The sequence below is a fragment of the Eucalyptus grandis genome, chromosome 3 (assembly GCF_016545825.1).
Source record: "Eucalyptus grandis isolate ANBG69807.140 chromosome 3, ASM1654582v1, whole genome shotgun sequence".
In the NCBI taxonomy this organism is placed as follows: domain Eukaryota; kingdom Viridiplantae; phylum Streptophyta; class Magnoliopsida; order Myrtales; family Myrtaceae; genus Eucalyptus; species Eucalyptus grandis.
The window spans coordinates 49,246,724-49,263,137 of NC_052614.1; the positions used below are offsets into that span (position 1 = coordinate 49,246,724).

The window sequence follows — 16,414 nt, forward strand, 5'->3', positions numbered from 1 at the left end:
TAATTTAAAAATCAAGTGAATAAGAGGCAAAAATTTTGCAAAATGAAATAAATCTGAACAAGATCAAGATAATTGCGAAATCATATTATAATTTACAGATTTAATTTAATGTGGTAAGAGATGGAAACTTAGAAAATGCCTTAAAAACGCAGTAGTCTGAAACCACTATAAAAGAGTGCTGCATTTTTCAAGAAAAAGGGGTGAAAATTGGGGGAATTCGAAATTTTGGAGAATACGTGTGGAATTTTTGGGGGCTTGCTCCTTCGATTGATTGGAGTTGAAAATTCAAGAGGAAAAAGAAAGAATTCGTTTGTTTGTGAAAGAAAAAGTCAAAAGAGTGCTACAAAGAGTGGACGTGAGGGGACGTGAGAGAGACGAGGGAAAAAAAAAAAAAGTGACAAGACCCCTACTGTTCATCTTCTCCAGGGTTCTTTTTGCTGCTTTGCTGATCCCTGCTACCCGGATCGACGCCCACTGCCGCGCCTCTGCACCCGCGACCTGCTGCTGCCCAGTCCGATGCCGGAACTCCGAAGCCTGCCGCTCCTGACCTCGTCGCATCACCGCGCCGCTCGCCTCAGCCCAGCACCCGGTGCCTTCGCCGCCCGTCTCCGCTCACCGGACGCCGCGCCTGCGCACCCGACGCCGCGCCTCCGAAGCCCGAGGCCTGCTCCGCTCCACCGCCGCTCCGCGGCAGCCGAGCTCTCACCGTTCACCACCGCGCCGCTCCCGAGCCTGAGCGACCTACAACTCGCCTCCACTGCTCGCCCACGCACCAGCACCCGCAGCCCCGACCCGCACAGCCGCCGCTCCGACGCTCGCCGATCCGCCTCCGCCCGCACCGGACCGCGATCACCCTCGCCCGTCTTTGCAGGTTGCGACTCCAGCACCACCGGAGCCCGTGCACCGCCGCCACCGACGACCAGCAGTCTCGGCGCTGTTTAGCCCTCGCCGGAGTCCCAACGCCGCCAGCCGACCGCCTGCCTCCCTCCGGCGTCACCCTCTGTCTCCTTTACTTACCTAGTAGTTTTTTATTATTTTTACTTTTTACTTTCTTTATAATTTAGTTTATTTTATTTGTTATGTTATTTTTGTTTATTTCATTTGATAGCATTTTCAGTTCAGGTATTTAATTTGTAATATTTGATGTTAATATCTGTAATTTTTGTAGGCATTATCCACAGGGATTTTGTCAGGAATTATTATAATTATTAATTTGATCCGAGAAACATTAGATCATTTTTTTAATTATTTTAATTGTTGGGCTTTTTAGTGAGATTTTAATTGTTAAATCACAATAATTATTTAATTTGGTCCGTAAGATTTCGGATCAAATTTGTAATTATTTTAATCTCTTTGTTGTGATAATTAGGTTAGAATAACCGTTAACTTGACCTCGTGAGACAACAGATTATTTTTTCGATTATTTTAATCCTTCATTGCTTGATTTTGTGATAGTTTAGATTTAATAATTACTTATCTTTAAAAAAAATCAAAATCAAAAATCAAAAAAATCAAAATCTTGCTTAAGCATATAGGATATGTAGGGTTTTCATAAATTCTAAACTTCAGTAAAAAATTAAAAATACAAAAATCTAGGTGCATGTTAACTAGTTTGCATGAGAGGCCCATTTAATTAGACTTTGCACATTAATAAGATTAAGTCATTTAGTTTTAAAATGCATTTTATAAGAGAATTCTAATTTTTAAGAAAATAAAAAAAAATGATTGTTTGCTTTGTGTGATGCAATTTATTTATTTGATTGCTTTAATAATGGATGAACACCCGTGTGATCACTACATTTGCATGATAATGATTTAACTTAAAATAAATCCAAGCCGCATGCAAAAAAAAAAAAATTGAAAATTGAAAGAAATGGTACCGAAATGGCATTAGAAAATTCTAAACAGAACCAAGTCCCCGTACTTTTAGTCTCTCGTTCGCAGGAGTAAAATAAATCTCCATTTATTTTACTTAGGTATCTAATCGACCTATCATAAACCGATTAGTGGCGACTCCTAGATATTAATCATTTGCATGTTAAATAATTGAACCTTAAGTCGCGATTTGGTATGGGCTTGGGAGAGCCTGAGCTAAGTTTAAAAAAACTTAGTAGTCCATTAACCTAGTTTTAGGTGGTGCACCCGAAAAAATAGGTCGCGACAATATTTGAGATGGGTTATTTCCCAATTCTGTACGACTGAATTTACTTAAGACCCAAAAAAAAAAAAAAACACTCCTTTCTTTTCCATTACATAGACACAATCACTGTAATTGTTTTCATATTTGCACAGTTTCTTTAATATAGTTATTTTCCTATTGTAGATCCCCTTCAATTTTAAACTTTTGCTATTTGGAAAGTAAGAACTAGCTCTTCTTCGCCATTGCTTTCATAGTAACTTATGTGCTCTTCGTCACTTCTATCTTAAAAACTATTTTTGTGGTGAATTGTTATTTGGTAAGTCTCAGAATATATAGTCTCCTATTTACCATATCAAAGAATTGGCAGCCTTTTTTCTATTATGCATGAGACATTTTCACACGGAGTATGTAAGAAGTAAGGGCATCTAAAAAAACACTAAAACCATGATGTAAAAAAATTATATGCGCTGAGGTACCTTGCTATTTTTTCGTAAGCATTATATAAAAGATATCTATTTTTGTCAATCCAAAATATATGAAATTCAATGGTCATTGCAAATTGTGTTAATATCACAAAAAGCTTAAACTGATACACCTATGACAAATTTATTCTAAACTAATTTTTTTACCACTAAAAATTCTAAAGTGATACACTTATAACAAATTTACTTTGAACTTATTTTTTTATCACAAAAAATCCCAAAGTAGTACACATATGATAAATTTACTAGAAACTATTTTTTCTATTATAAAAACTTAAAATTGGTACATTTATGATAAATTTATCTGTCATGTATTAAAATGGATTAATACCCAAAAAATCATAAACTAATATAACTTTGACAAACAGAGGGTGAAATCCCGCCTTTAATTGTCACATATTATCTAATTTAATAATTTGAAGGTAAAATTTAACAGAAACTAACAAGTGGTAAATTTATCACAAGTATACTAGTTTTGAGTTTTTTTGTTGTCAAAAATTAATTTTTGATAAATTTGTTACAGATGTACCACTTTAGAATTTTCGGTGGTCAAAAATTAGTTTAAAATAAATTATGACGAGCATACTGATTTGGGATTTTGGTCATTACCAAGTTCCAATGTACCTCAGAAGAAGTCAGCCATGAATGAATTTATCTATAGCGTTCCGCAGCCAACTAAATGTCTTTCAACGTATGGTATTCATCCATACTCTTTCATACTTCAGGAAACGAATGAGCGGCAGGGACCGCAACATGTTTGCACCACTTTTTGGACGATGTGTCTGCGTGGACTGCAGTGGGATACAGTAGTTAGTCAATTGGTGATTCATTTAAATAAGTGGCCTAATTCGTGATCAATAGCACGAGTTTGCGGATTTTCGCTTTTAAGTGCCGGATGATGAAAAAGCCCCATGAACTCGAGTTATTATCAGAAGTTGGTTTTGAAGTAATTTAGGTTTGACGGTTCAAAAGTGAAATATCTCCCTTCGTATAATGAAAAAGTACAAATATAAACTGATATCAATTCACTTCTAAACTTTCATCCGACCAATTTACGGTGGAAATTGCCGACGTGGACGGCAACATTTTACGCGATATGACTAATATTGATGTGAATTTTTTTATTTTTAAATACTTTTTTCTAATTCATTTATTAATTTTTCTTCTCATTTTTCCTTCATTTTTCTTCTTCTCTCATTTTTCGTTATTACCCTTTGCAGTCTCCAACGAGCGAAGGCGGGGGCGAGGGCGAGGCCTAGACAAGGTCACCCCTCACCAAATCTGACAAGAGAAGACCACTTACGGTCCTTTCTATTCAATCAATCAATTCACAACATCAAATCAAAGTAATGATCAATCGACTTAGTTGATCACATGTCAACACGACCCATGCTTGGTCGGCACATTCCATGCTATCTATAAAGTCCTATCAAATCATGATTGCTCACCCAAAGCTGACAATTAGATAGTATAGCTTGCCCAAAACTGATAATAAAGTATACTGCTTACCCAAAGCTGACATATCGCCCATAGGTCGATATGGTATACTGGTATACTGCTCACCCAAAGCTGACATATCGCCCGAAGGCCGATACAGTATACCATATGCTCATCCAAAGCTGATAATAAAATATACTGCTTACCCAAAACTGACATATCGCCCGTAGGTCAATATAATATACTGGTATACTGCTCACCCAAAGCTAACATATCGCCCGAAGGCTGATATAGTATAACATATGCTCACCCAAAGCTGATAATAAAGTATATTGTTTACCTAAAGCTGACATATCGCCCGAAGGCCGATATAGTATACAATATGCTCACCCAAAGCTGATAATAAAGTATACTGCTCACCCAAAGCTGACATATCAGAGCCCGTAGGATGATATAGTATACCCCCGATGCAACTATGAGTGGAACAACGAGTCACTAGACTTAAGAAACTCAAAAGCTTACGCAACAAGAGTTCCAAATTTGATTCGAGAACAAATACAAGTTCTAAAGACGCATTGTTGAACCCAGATTGAACTGTGTGGGGGGATTGGAATGTGCACAACAGGGTACAGGACTAGACCTAAAACTGACAGAAAATGAGGAGGAGTGGAGAGGGAAAGGTTCATGTATATTCATTGAATTGTGTACAATTACAATGAGCCACTGATAGTGTAAGAATGAAAAGAAAATAAGGAAATAATATACAAATAATCATAATTTCCTATCCACTAAATTAATTACAAATTCACTTAATCAATTAGAAATAGTGCCACAATCAGGATCTTCAATTATATCTTCAACACTCCCCCTCAAACTGGTAGCCTATAAATGTCAAGGACACCTAGCTTGCTTAATAAGTACGCATATTATCTCTGACATAGTGGTTTAGTGAAGATATTCGCTGGTTGATCCAAAGTTCTAAGTCCCTTTGTTACAAGAACTCCCTTTGTGATCTTGTCTCAAGTGAAATGGCAATCAACTTTTGTATGTTTTGTTCTTTTGTGAAATATTGGATTTGTCGCCAATTTGAGTGCAGCATTGTTATCACAAACAATTCAGTTGGTCCACTGATTTGTAATCCAAGGTCTGAGAGTAATCATTGAATCCAAACTATTTCGCAGGTAGTTTTCACCATAGCTCGATACTCCGATTCGGCTGATGACAGCGATACAATTGACTGCTTCTTCATTTTTCCATGAAATTAACAAATCTCCCAATTTGACGCAAAAATCAGTTATAGATCTTCTAGTCATTGAGCAAGTTGCATAATCCGTATCACAAAAAGTTGTCATCTTCATATTGCAGTCACGAGATACGAATATTCCAAGTCCTGGACACCCCTTCAGATATTTCAAAACTTTTTGGGCTACATTCATATGAGACTATTTCGGACTATGCATGAATTAGCTGAGTATTTGTACCGCATAACATAGTCTTAAAATAGTAAGGTATACCGATTTCCTAACAAGTCGCTGATATCCTGATAGATCTTTGAGCAATGGATCCTAAATAAATGAAGAGGAACTCATATCATACTCACAAGTAGTCAGCTTACTATTCCATTCAATTTATATGACAGTTGGCTTACATCCTGACAATCCCGTTTTTGAAATGATTTGTAGGATGAATTTCCTTTGGCTAAGACTAATGCCTCTATTAGAACGAGCAATCTCAATACCAAGGAAATATTTGAGAAATCCCAAATCCTTGATAAGAAAGGTAGAGTGCAAATATTCTTTGAACTTGGCAACACGAGAGTCATTGTTTCCCATCATAAGTATATCATCAATGTGTATCAGCAAATAAATTGATGAATTACTTGCATTCCATGTGAATAGGGCATAGGCATGTTTAGAATGTTGAAATCCTGCATTGGTTAGTGCATAAATGAACTTGGAATACCATTGTCTGGATGCATGTTTTAATCCATATAGGGATTTGCATCGGCGACATACCTGAGACTCCCCCTATCTGCGTAATCCCTATGGAAGCTCTATATATATTTCATCTAAATCACCGTGAAGAAACATTATGGACATCCATTTGGTGTCGCTGCCAATTACGAATAGCGGCAATGGATAGGAAGGATCTGACAGTGACTTCCTTTGCAACGGGAGAGAATGTCTCATGATAATTAAAACCTTCTCTTTGTGTAAATCTCTCAACCACCAATCGATCTTTGTAGCGTTCAACATATCCATCTGCCTTAAACTTCATTTTATAGACCCATTTACATCCGATCGGTCTCTAATGTGGAGGCAGTGGAACAATGTCCCAAGTATGATTCTCCATTAGTGCGTTAAGCTCCAATTCCATTGAGCATTGCCATCGAGGATCATGCGATGCTTCATGAAAAGAAGGTGGTTCGGGTTCTTCTGAGAGACAACTAATGCAACACATGTGTTCTGGTGATAGCCAACTAAATGAGACATATGAGGAGATAAAGTATTTGGTACCTGGAGAATGCAATACTGAGCAAATGTAGTCCTTAGCCCATGTAGGTGGGCTGGTTTGCCGTCTATAACGCCGGGGTGGATAAGCTAATATATGATCAAGTGCTGGAGAAGTTACTGTCACGCCCCGACCCTCGGTCACGTGACCATCCTTCAAACTTTGGTCGATTTTAAAATGAGATATCCCAGGACTATATATCACCGACCCTTTCCTTTTTAATAGCACATGCGGAAGCAGTTATAAAAAATCCCCAGACAATAAAGCAATGGGATATATAAGTAGGACTAGAAAATTGAACTTGAAAACCAACACCCTTATGTACATCTATAATGACTCAGTCATACATGTACATATACAAACCATGTTAAAAGGGTTGGTTTCTACTCAATTAGATTCTACAACAACAGTCATCAGGATCCTACTCTAGATCATCCTCGGGGTTCTCCTTCAGATACTCCTCTTCGAGTTCTTTCTCCTCAAGTTCTTCATCAGGGTCCTGAAATGTTTTCCCTAAACCGGGATGAGACTACGTCTTAGCAAGTTCTACCCCCTAAGACCCGATTAGTAAACTAATACACCTTAGGGCTGCATATGCACAACATGAGTTCGAGGACTTACCTTGGCCTCAGATTCCACCTGCATATTAGTACAAATCAAATAGGCACCCAAGCAATCACATCACAACTTGAAGCATCGATTGAATCGACCTAGTTGATTACACGCCAACAAGACCACTTACGGTCCTTTCCATTCAATCAATCAATTCACAACATCAAATCAAAGTAATGATCAATCGACTTAGTTGATCACATGTCAACACGACCCATGCTTGGTCAGCACATTCCATACTATCTATAAAGTCCTATCAAATCATGACTGCTCACCCAAAGCTGACAATTAAATAGTATAGCTTGCCCAAAACTGATAATAAAGTATACTACTTACCCAAAGCTGACATATCGCCCGTAGGTCGATATAGTATACTGGTATATTGCTCACCCAAAGCTGACATATCGCCCGAAGGCCGATACAGTATACCATATGCTCACCCAAAGCTAATAATAAAGTATACTGCTTACCCAAAACTGACATATTGCCCGTAGGTCAATATAATATACTGGTATACTGCTCACCCAAAGCTAACATATCGCCCGAAGGCCGATATAGTATAACATATGCTCACCCAAAGCTAATAATAAAGTATACTGCTTACCTAAAGCTGACATATCGCCCGAAGGCCGATATAGTATACCATATGCTCACCCAAAGCTGATAATAAAGTATACTGCTCACCCAAAGCTGACATATCAGAGCCCGTAGGATGATATAGTATACCCTCGATGCTCACCAGAAGCTGCCAGCCATACCTTTATAGTATGCCAAAAATAATCACTTAATCAAATCACCATTTTTATCCTTTCTAATAAAAATATCCACTCGTGAGCACACGGTCGGCCTTAGCCAAAATAATATAATTTCCTTTCCACAAATCCCACAATTATCTCGTAGTCCACCAAAACACTTTTGGTGCTGTCAACCGACACCCGGTTATTTTCCAATTATTAATCAAAGATTATTCCATTAAAGAATAATTCTCAATTTCACAAATAATTCAATTCAAAGACAAAATAAAGCTCAATTAAATAAACGAATCGCGCCACGACAATCGCACCAAATTTCGGTCGCTGGCCATCCCAATTGAATTTTTTGAAAATAAATAATTAAATTAATTAATTTCGAAAATTAATATTTAATTACTAAAAATTTCACTTAGGCCCGAATTGCCAAATTAACACCCGATAAGGGTCGGGAAAAATCCCAAGAAACATCCAATAAATACTATAGGCAATTCTCTATCTAAGTACACTAACCACCTAACTAATATACAATGCAATTAACTAATAATCGTTAATCCATTCTAATCTAACCACTTAATTATACTTAACTAGCACTAATCAACCTTTAAGTATAATTAACAAACTAATAAGGCATTAGTGAGTAAAACTCACTCAAAACGATGAGGTTGACGCGAGGATCGACTTTCCTCAAAGCGGGCCGAGCATCCGGGCTCGGGAAAACAGCCAAAACGGATCAAAACCCCACTGTCATACCCATTTTCTGCCTTCTCTATGCACCTGTTGGTGAGGCGGCCAAGGGCGGCGGAGCTCCGGCTAGGCCGACGGTGGCCGAAAGTGATCAGGCGGTGGCTTAAGGTGGCCGAACGGGACTGAACCGAGGCGGAATAGAGGTTGGCCAGCTCGATTAGACGAGGTGGACGGCGGCAGTGCTTGATGATGACGACGTCAGCTCCTTCAAGCGACAACAGTCACTACTTCTGCTTTTGCTGGTCGGTTTTGTTCGAACCAAAGGGAGGAGAGGGGGTGGACGCGCGTGGACGGTAGCTCGGCGACGGGCTCGGGTGCGTGCGAGCAGCTCCGGTGGCTTGCGGGCGTGCGACGACGGTGGCGAGAGGCGACAACGGTAGCTCGGTCTTCGGCTTCCATGGTGTCAAGCAGAATCGAAGAGGAAGATGGGGGGGTTCGGTCAACGAAGGAGAGAGAGGAGGAAGAAGAAACCAATTTCCCATTTTCCTCTCGCACTCTCTCTCTCTTTGGCCCCACCAATCCAGTTGTCTTCCACTCACTTTTCCTTGCCAAAAATGCCCCTTCTAGAAGCTTTAAGGTAGGCCAAAATGTTGAGCATAAGTGGCATACGAATTTGCTATCTTTCCCTCTTCAATCTTACTCAAAATTGTTCAATTCTCAAACCAACAATTTCAATTGAAGCCCAAATAAATTCATCAATGTATCCTTGTCCATTTCATGACTTTTCCCGTCATATAATTCAACTCGCATCCCAATTTCACAATAAAAACAGTCCTCTGCAAATTATGATAAAAATGGCCCTAACTCAACTCTTTTCCAAAAAGTCTCGATTGTTAGAAAAATCTTCTGAGACTGAGCTAACACTCCTAAAATGACCTGTGACATGACAAACTCTTCAATTTCTAAAATCGGACTTAGATTGGCGATTAATTTCACTCTGACGCGCTCTTAGCGTGACCTAGGCTTCTAGGTAGTTTTCAGAACTTTTTAGGACAAATGACCCGTGGTCGATTTTCTTCGAGCCACAATGAACCCACTCGACACATTGGCGACTCTCGATTGTCGTGAAAATCTATAGGATTCAAATACGGATACAGGGTACCAAAACGACAGTAAAAATCAAATTAGTGCTGGTCGATGAGAATTTTCTAATTTAGTGGAGTCACCCACGATCGGTCATTCATCTCAGTCGAACCGACCTATCTCTGATTTCAAATCGATTTTATACTATGTCGCAATGATCTCTAAAGATGAGCACGTTCGAGAAGTTGATTCCCGATCGAATCCTCAAGTCTATTTGCCTTAAAGTCCTTAATAACTCACCCGGTTAGTCTAGTTATCTCGTGAGTGACCAACTTAGAAAAAACACCGTAATCGCGTTGATGAAATGCCCAATTTATCTAATCGAAATCGAGCTCGAAATCTAGATGTCACAGTTACTATATGGTCAAATGAAGCCATAGTTGCAGGAACTTCCTTAGATAACACCTGTGATATTGCTGGGGACCCAACTTCAGAGGATGCTGGAGAAATAAATAGCTCTTGAGGAACTAGTATGGATTGTTTCGGGGCAACAAATAAGTATTGCGAGGCCATTGATAAGTCTTCTTCACATAGAAAAGGGCGTCGGCCTTTTGATGACAAAGTCACAGAAGATATCATATCTTTGAAGGGGAAGATATCCTCGTGAAAAATGACATCCCTACTTATCTATAGAGATTTTCATGACTCTATATCCTTTATGAAGCAGAGGGTATCCCATGAAGACACACTGAGTATCCCATGAAAACACAATAAGTAGCACAATGACCCATTTTATCCATAGGACAATTTGTCGCATAACATAAACAACCAAATACTTGAAGATGATCACTTTCTGGTTGTTTGTTGTATAGCATCTCAAAAGGAGTTTTACCACCAAGAATTCTAGTTAGCATATGATTAATCAGATAAATAGCTGTGACCGCACAATCTCCCAAAAAATTGCAGGAATAGAAGCTTGGTATTTCAATACACAAGCTACTTCTAAGAGATGTCCATGCTTATGCTCAACAACTCCATTTTGTTATGGAATGTAAGTACATGAACTTTCATGGAGTATCCCATGTGAAGACAGAAATTTGATGCAATAAAAAGTGAAGAATTCATGCCTATTATCTATAAAATTTCATTGCACAGATTGATTGAATTGATTTTTGACTAAAGAAATGAAATTCGATAGATGAGCAAAAGTTTGGCTTTTGATTGCATAAGATAGACCTGAGTGCCCCGTGTTTAATCATCAACAATTGTAAGAAAGAAACGAGAGCCATCACGATGATAGGTATGATAAGGACCCATATATCCATATGACGCAGTGAAAATGGTTGGTCAGCTCGAGAAGTCCTTATAGAAAAAGATGCCCGAGACTGTTTAGCTAAGGGACATAGTGGATAGTTAGGATGTAGAAAACAAGCACTATGACCCAAGCCCATCAGTTTGCTAGTCGAATGGTCCTAAAAGAAACAATTGTCGGAACTAAATATAGCACGACATAAATTATCTATGTAGACTTTTGGAATATAGAGTAGGTTGAATTCAAAATTAAGAATGTACAAGACATTCTTGAGGACAAAGTTCGGACCAAGATAAATAATTCCAATCATGGTAACATAGATGAAGTTTCCATTTGGAAGACGTACTGATACGGGGGATTATGAACCTTTTTCCACATGAGAAAATAAATGCTTATTGCAAATTATGTTGTCACTAGCCCCTCGTATCGATTATTCATGCATTGATTGAAAAAGAATTCTCCTTTTGAAGAAAGGTACCTAAGACCTTGTGCTTTTGAATCAATTAGAATCGGTACCATAGTCAGGATCTTCGATTATATCTTCAACAAAAACAAATGCGATGCCCCACCAGCTTGATTCAACCTCAACCTCCTTGCATCCTACTCGTGGGTGATAGTCGACCTCCATCTGAAAACCATTGCAATGACCGTCACACCCTCGCTCGTACTCTCTCACTCTCTCCAATAGGGTGCACGCATGTTCGTGTTCCACCCTCATCCTGTCATCCAAATAGCAAGTGGTCAATGCCAAAGGCTGGGGAGGGCATCCCAGCCCTCACTCTCAGCGGCAGTCGTGACCTTCGCTGGTTGGCGATTGGCTAAGGGTAATAAGGAAAAAAGAAAAAAAAAAACAAAGGAAAGAAAAAATAAAATAAAAATTTGAAAAAGTATTTAAATATTAAGAAATGCCAATGTCAGCGCTAGTCATGCCACGTAAGATGGCCAATGTCAGAAATTTCCAGTTTAAAATGGCTGAATAGACTAAATTGATATCAATGTGAAACTGTTTAAAATTAAATTGATCAAATTGAAAAAATTAGAACTAAATTAGCACAAATACAATAGGTTTATAGCTTTTTTTTTTTTAATACTTCTCCCTTCAAATAGCAGTACAAATAACTAAGAGGGAAGATACATACTTTTACAATCATGGTTTTTTGGTTTCACCATGTTGCATCACACTTCGACTACTTCCTATCCTCTATGATTGTCTTGTCTAGGTTTAGTCAAAAGCACAAAAAGATAGGACGAACAAAGGTCACACATATATATTACAATAATTGACTTTATTATTCATTGGATATAGGTCATACGTAGTGAAAGTCTTTCGGACCTAAATTTGACGTTGAGTTTGCTTTATGACAGAGATAAATTAATTGGTAATCTGGATTTTGTTAACATAACAATATTGGATTATCGTAAGAATAACAACTTGTTATGAGTCATAAATTTTTTAAAGAGTGAACTTCATAATAATTTATAATAATTTATTTTTTATTTTTTATGATCCAAAATAGACTATTATATATATATATATATTATCACAGTAGATTAAAGAGTGTCATCTAATCATTTCTATATGCTCCCTCTCTCCCTCTCTTCCTCGGAGTAACAACTCGCACTCTCTCACAAAAGTCACAACACCGTAGTGTTCTGTCTCCTTCGTACTTTCCCATGGAAGCTCTCTAAGGGTATTTGATAACCATTCTATCCTCAAGAACAATTTCTAATTAGAAATAATTTTTTATTATGTTCTCAGGAACAAATTTTAAGCATTTGAAGGCATTTGGTAACTGCCCAAAATTTTTATTCTTGGGATAGAATTGCATTTAGCATCATTCTCAAAATTTCTAATCCAAACAATTTTCTTCTAATTTTTTTTAATGATTTTATTACTTTTTTTCTTTTTTTTTTTTTTTCTTTTCTTTTATCTTCTTCCTCAATTGGTCATCGACCTTGGGATGACCGGCGATCGGCTAGACAAGGGCTAATGACCTCGCAGAAGGGTTGTTGGCCCCGAGGTTGTGCTTCGTTGGCATTTGGGCGAGACACGGTCGAGCCCTAGCTAGGCTAGGATGGGCGAGGTCAAGTCCTAGCTAGGGCTCAATGGAACCACGCCCGGCCAGGCAAGGCTCGCCAATGGTTAGGGGAGGCCCGGGCGAGGCTTGACTTTGCCGGTGGCTAGGTGAGTCTTTGGCGAGCTCCTTGAAGCTCGCCCAACCGATTGGCGATGACCGGCGGCGGTGGCAGCGGTGGCAATGGAAGAAGGAGAGAAAAGGAAGAAAACAAGAAGGAAAGAAGTAGAGAAAAGAAAAGAAAAATTTCAATTGGCTTGATTCTGGAATTGTTCTCAGGAACAAAGAATCAACTTTTTTTTACTTCTCGATTTTATTGCAAATCTATTCTCAGGAACAAAAAATTTACCAAACATATTTATGTTATAATACCATTCTCGGGTTCAAAAGAACATAATCAAACACTATTTGGTCGGTTGTCAAACACGCCCTATGTCGAGACTTACTGGCTTCTTGTGGGCTTGATCTGAAATGCCTACACCAATTCATTCTTGTTGCTATAAATCAACACATGCGTGCGTAAAAGGGAACTTGTTGAATGTAAGAACACAGATCAATGCCTAAGCGTATCCACATATGAAACAGTAGGAACTGTGCTCTTCCATCATAGTTTGTAACATGGCAGACTTGGAAGACATGTTCGCTTCTATCCCATTCCACCATGATCTGATGATCATCACTCTGTCAACTATAACCAGTTATAATCTTTGCGAGTTGTTACTTTTGCCACTATCTTAGAGGCATTTATGAGTGTTAGCATCCCCACTACAGTCAAAACCACGTTTCACACAACCGCTGCCATCACTGTGTTCGAGTACTGGAGCGGTATATGATTTTGGCACACGAGCATCGCAATTGCCAAATCAACAATCGACTTAGTTGCCACGGGCATATAGCATTTGAGGTCCGTGGCATCAAGGTTGTTGTAAGCCTCAAGAATGTTGGCTGGGTCCACCTTCATGTGGGGCCCATCTAGCATTAAATAATAATAAAACAAAAAGAAAAGAAAAGAACAAAAAGAATTGGAGTGGTCATTCGAGGGTGTGCGTCCAAAAAAGTGAAGAGGAGAGAGAAAATGAAAATAAAACTGCAGAAGCAAGGGACAAGAGAAGAAAAGAAGATGGCTGCAACTTTGTGGCTTCGATTCGAAGGCCAAATATTGACGGAATCGGCTCAAATTTTAGTATGATGTTCCTGAGACTGATGGCTACAAGTTGATGGTTTTCGTTTGTCGAGAATCGTCTCCAAATTCTACAGTTGCGCTTGAGGTTTTTTTGCTCCAAACTTGTTTATCTACCTATATGATGAAAAAAATATGATTGTAATGTTGATGTTGATCCTTTAGTGTATGACTAGAGAAGAATACTTTGTGTATCCTACCATTCTTGGTGATTAATGGATGTTTTTTGGCGGTCCGTGGTTTTTCCCGCATCGGATTTTCCACGTTAAATCCTTGGTGTCGTTATTTGCTTTGTCTACTTATCATTTCGGTATTATACTTGCATATTGTGAGGCTATACATTGCTGGTTGTTGCTGGGGGTTAAGAGATTTTTAGTTGATTTAGTTTTGGGGGAGAAATTGATCCTAGATTGCGTTTGGTCGTCGTGAATTGTTGTACCCGAGTTCTCCCCAACAAGGTGGTATCAGAGCCAAGATTGAAATTCTAGTGTTAAATGGAAGAAACTAGCAGTACCATGTTTAAGTTAAATGCCTTGAATTATTCTATTTGGAAGCCTCGAATGGAAGACGTATTATATTGCAAAGACTTATTTGATCCTATTAAGGGTGATGAAGCCAAAGGAGATAAGGAAGACAAAGAATGGGAGAGAATGAATCGAAAAACGGTTGGGTTTATCCGACAATAGATTGATGATAGTGTGTTTCATCATGTTGCTCAAGAAACGAATGCGGACAGTTTGTGGAAGAAATTACAAGATCTCTATGAGAAAAAAACTCCACAAAATAAAGCTCTTCTAATTAAGCGACTTGTGAATTTGAGATACGAGGGGAGTAATATGGCGGAACACTTGAGTGAATTTCAAGATATTGCAAATCAATTGACAAATCTTGAGATTGATCTTGGTGATGAATTGCAAGCATGCTTATTACTTGGTACTCTTCCTGATAGTTGGGACACCTTGGTTATGGCATTAAACAACTCAACTACTTTTGGTGTGCTTTCTATGAGCATGGTTAAAGAAAGTTTGTTCAATGAAGAAACAAGAAGAAAATGCTTGAATTATGCTTCTACATTGGATGCTCTTTTTATAGAAAACAAGGTGATAGTCAATCAAGAAGGTTTCAAAGAAATGATACCCGAGGCAAGTCAAGAGAAATGTTGAAATCAAGACCGAGGAGGAGTGTGAAGTGTTATAATTGCGGCAAAATGGGACATTATGCAAAAGAGTGTTGGTTGCCAAAGAGAGATATATCCCATTGATAGAAATGGAGATCGAAAGAAAGAAGAGAAACAAGCTACAACGACAATTGCATCTGATGGCGATATTGTGTTTGTATGTGATGACGGATGTGTGAATCTTACATGCCAAGACTCTACGTGGGTTGTTGATTTTGCGGCTTCTTTTCATGTCACCTCATGGCGTGATTACTTTGCTTCTTATTGCAGCGGCGACTTTAGTTGTATTAGGATAAGAAATAGTGATATTTCCAAGGTTATTGGCATGTGAGACGTTTATTTGGAAACCGATGTCAGATGTAATTTGCTTTTGAAAAATGTGAGACATGTTCCGGATATTCAACTTCACTTGATCTTTACGGGTGCCTTAGATGATGATAGTTATTGTAATTCCTTCTTTGATGGCAAATGAAAGTTGACTAAAGGTTCTATGGTAGTGGCAAAAGGTAAGAAGATAGGCTCTCTCTACACCATGCAAGCTGACTTGATTAAAGAAGAGATAAATGCAGTGGAGGATTCATCGGTTGATTTATGACATATGAGGCTAGGTCATATTAGTGAGAAAGGACTTGAAACTCTTGCTAGAAAGAACATTTTACCTTTGAAGGAGAAAAATCTAAAGCAATGCACTCATTGTCCTACAGGTAAGCAACATAGATTCTCATTCTATAGTTCCTCTCCACACACGAATCAAATGTACTTGATTTAGTTTACACTGATATTTGTTGTATGGATGCTAGAACTCTTGGAGGTGCATTATACTTTGTGACGTTTATTGATGACTGTTCTAGAAAAGTTTGGGCTATTGCTTTTGAAATCTAAAGATTAGGTACTTGCGGCTTTCAAGCAATTCCATGTCAATGTGGAAAGAGAAACCAAGAAGAAGTTGAAATGTGTTCGGGTTGACAA

At 38.5% G+C, this 16,414-nt stretch overlaps 1 protein-coding gene across 1 annotated transcript; it reads left to right on the plus strand.

Annotated features, from left to right (window-relative positions):
* Nucleotides 1-516: 516 nt before the first annotated feature.
* Nucleotides 517-942, plus strand: LOC120291918 (serine/arginine repetitive matrix protein 1-like). The gene has a single exon (XM_039309726.1). The coding sequence runs from the start codon at nucleotides 517-519 to the stop codon at nucleotides 940-942; it is 426 nt and encodes a 141-aa protein (XP_039165660.1).
* Nucleotides 943-16,414: the final 15,472 nt, after the last annotated feature.

What these genes read in the sequence shown, in the direction of transcription:
- LOC120291918 (XM_039309726.1), top strand. Translation starts at nt 517, where the DNA reads ATGCCGGAACTCCGAAGCCTGCCGCTCCTGACCTCGTCGCATCACCGC.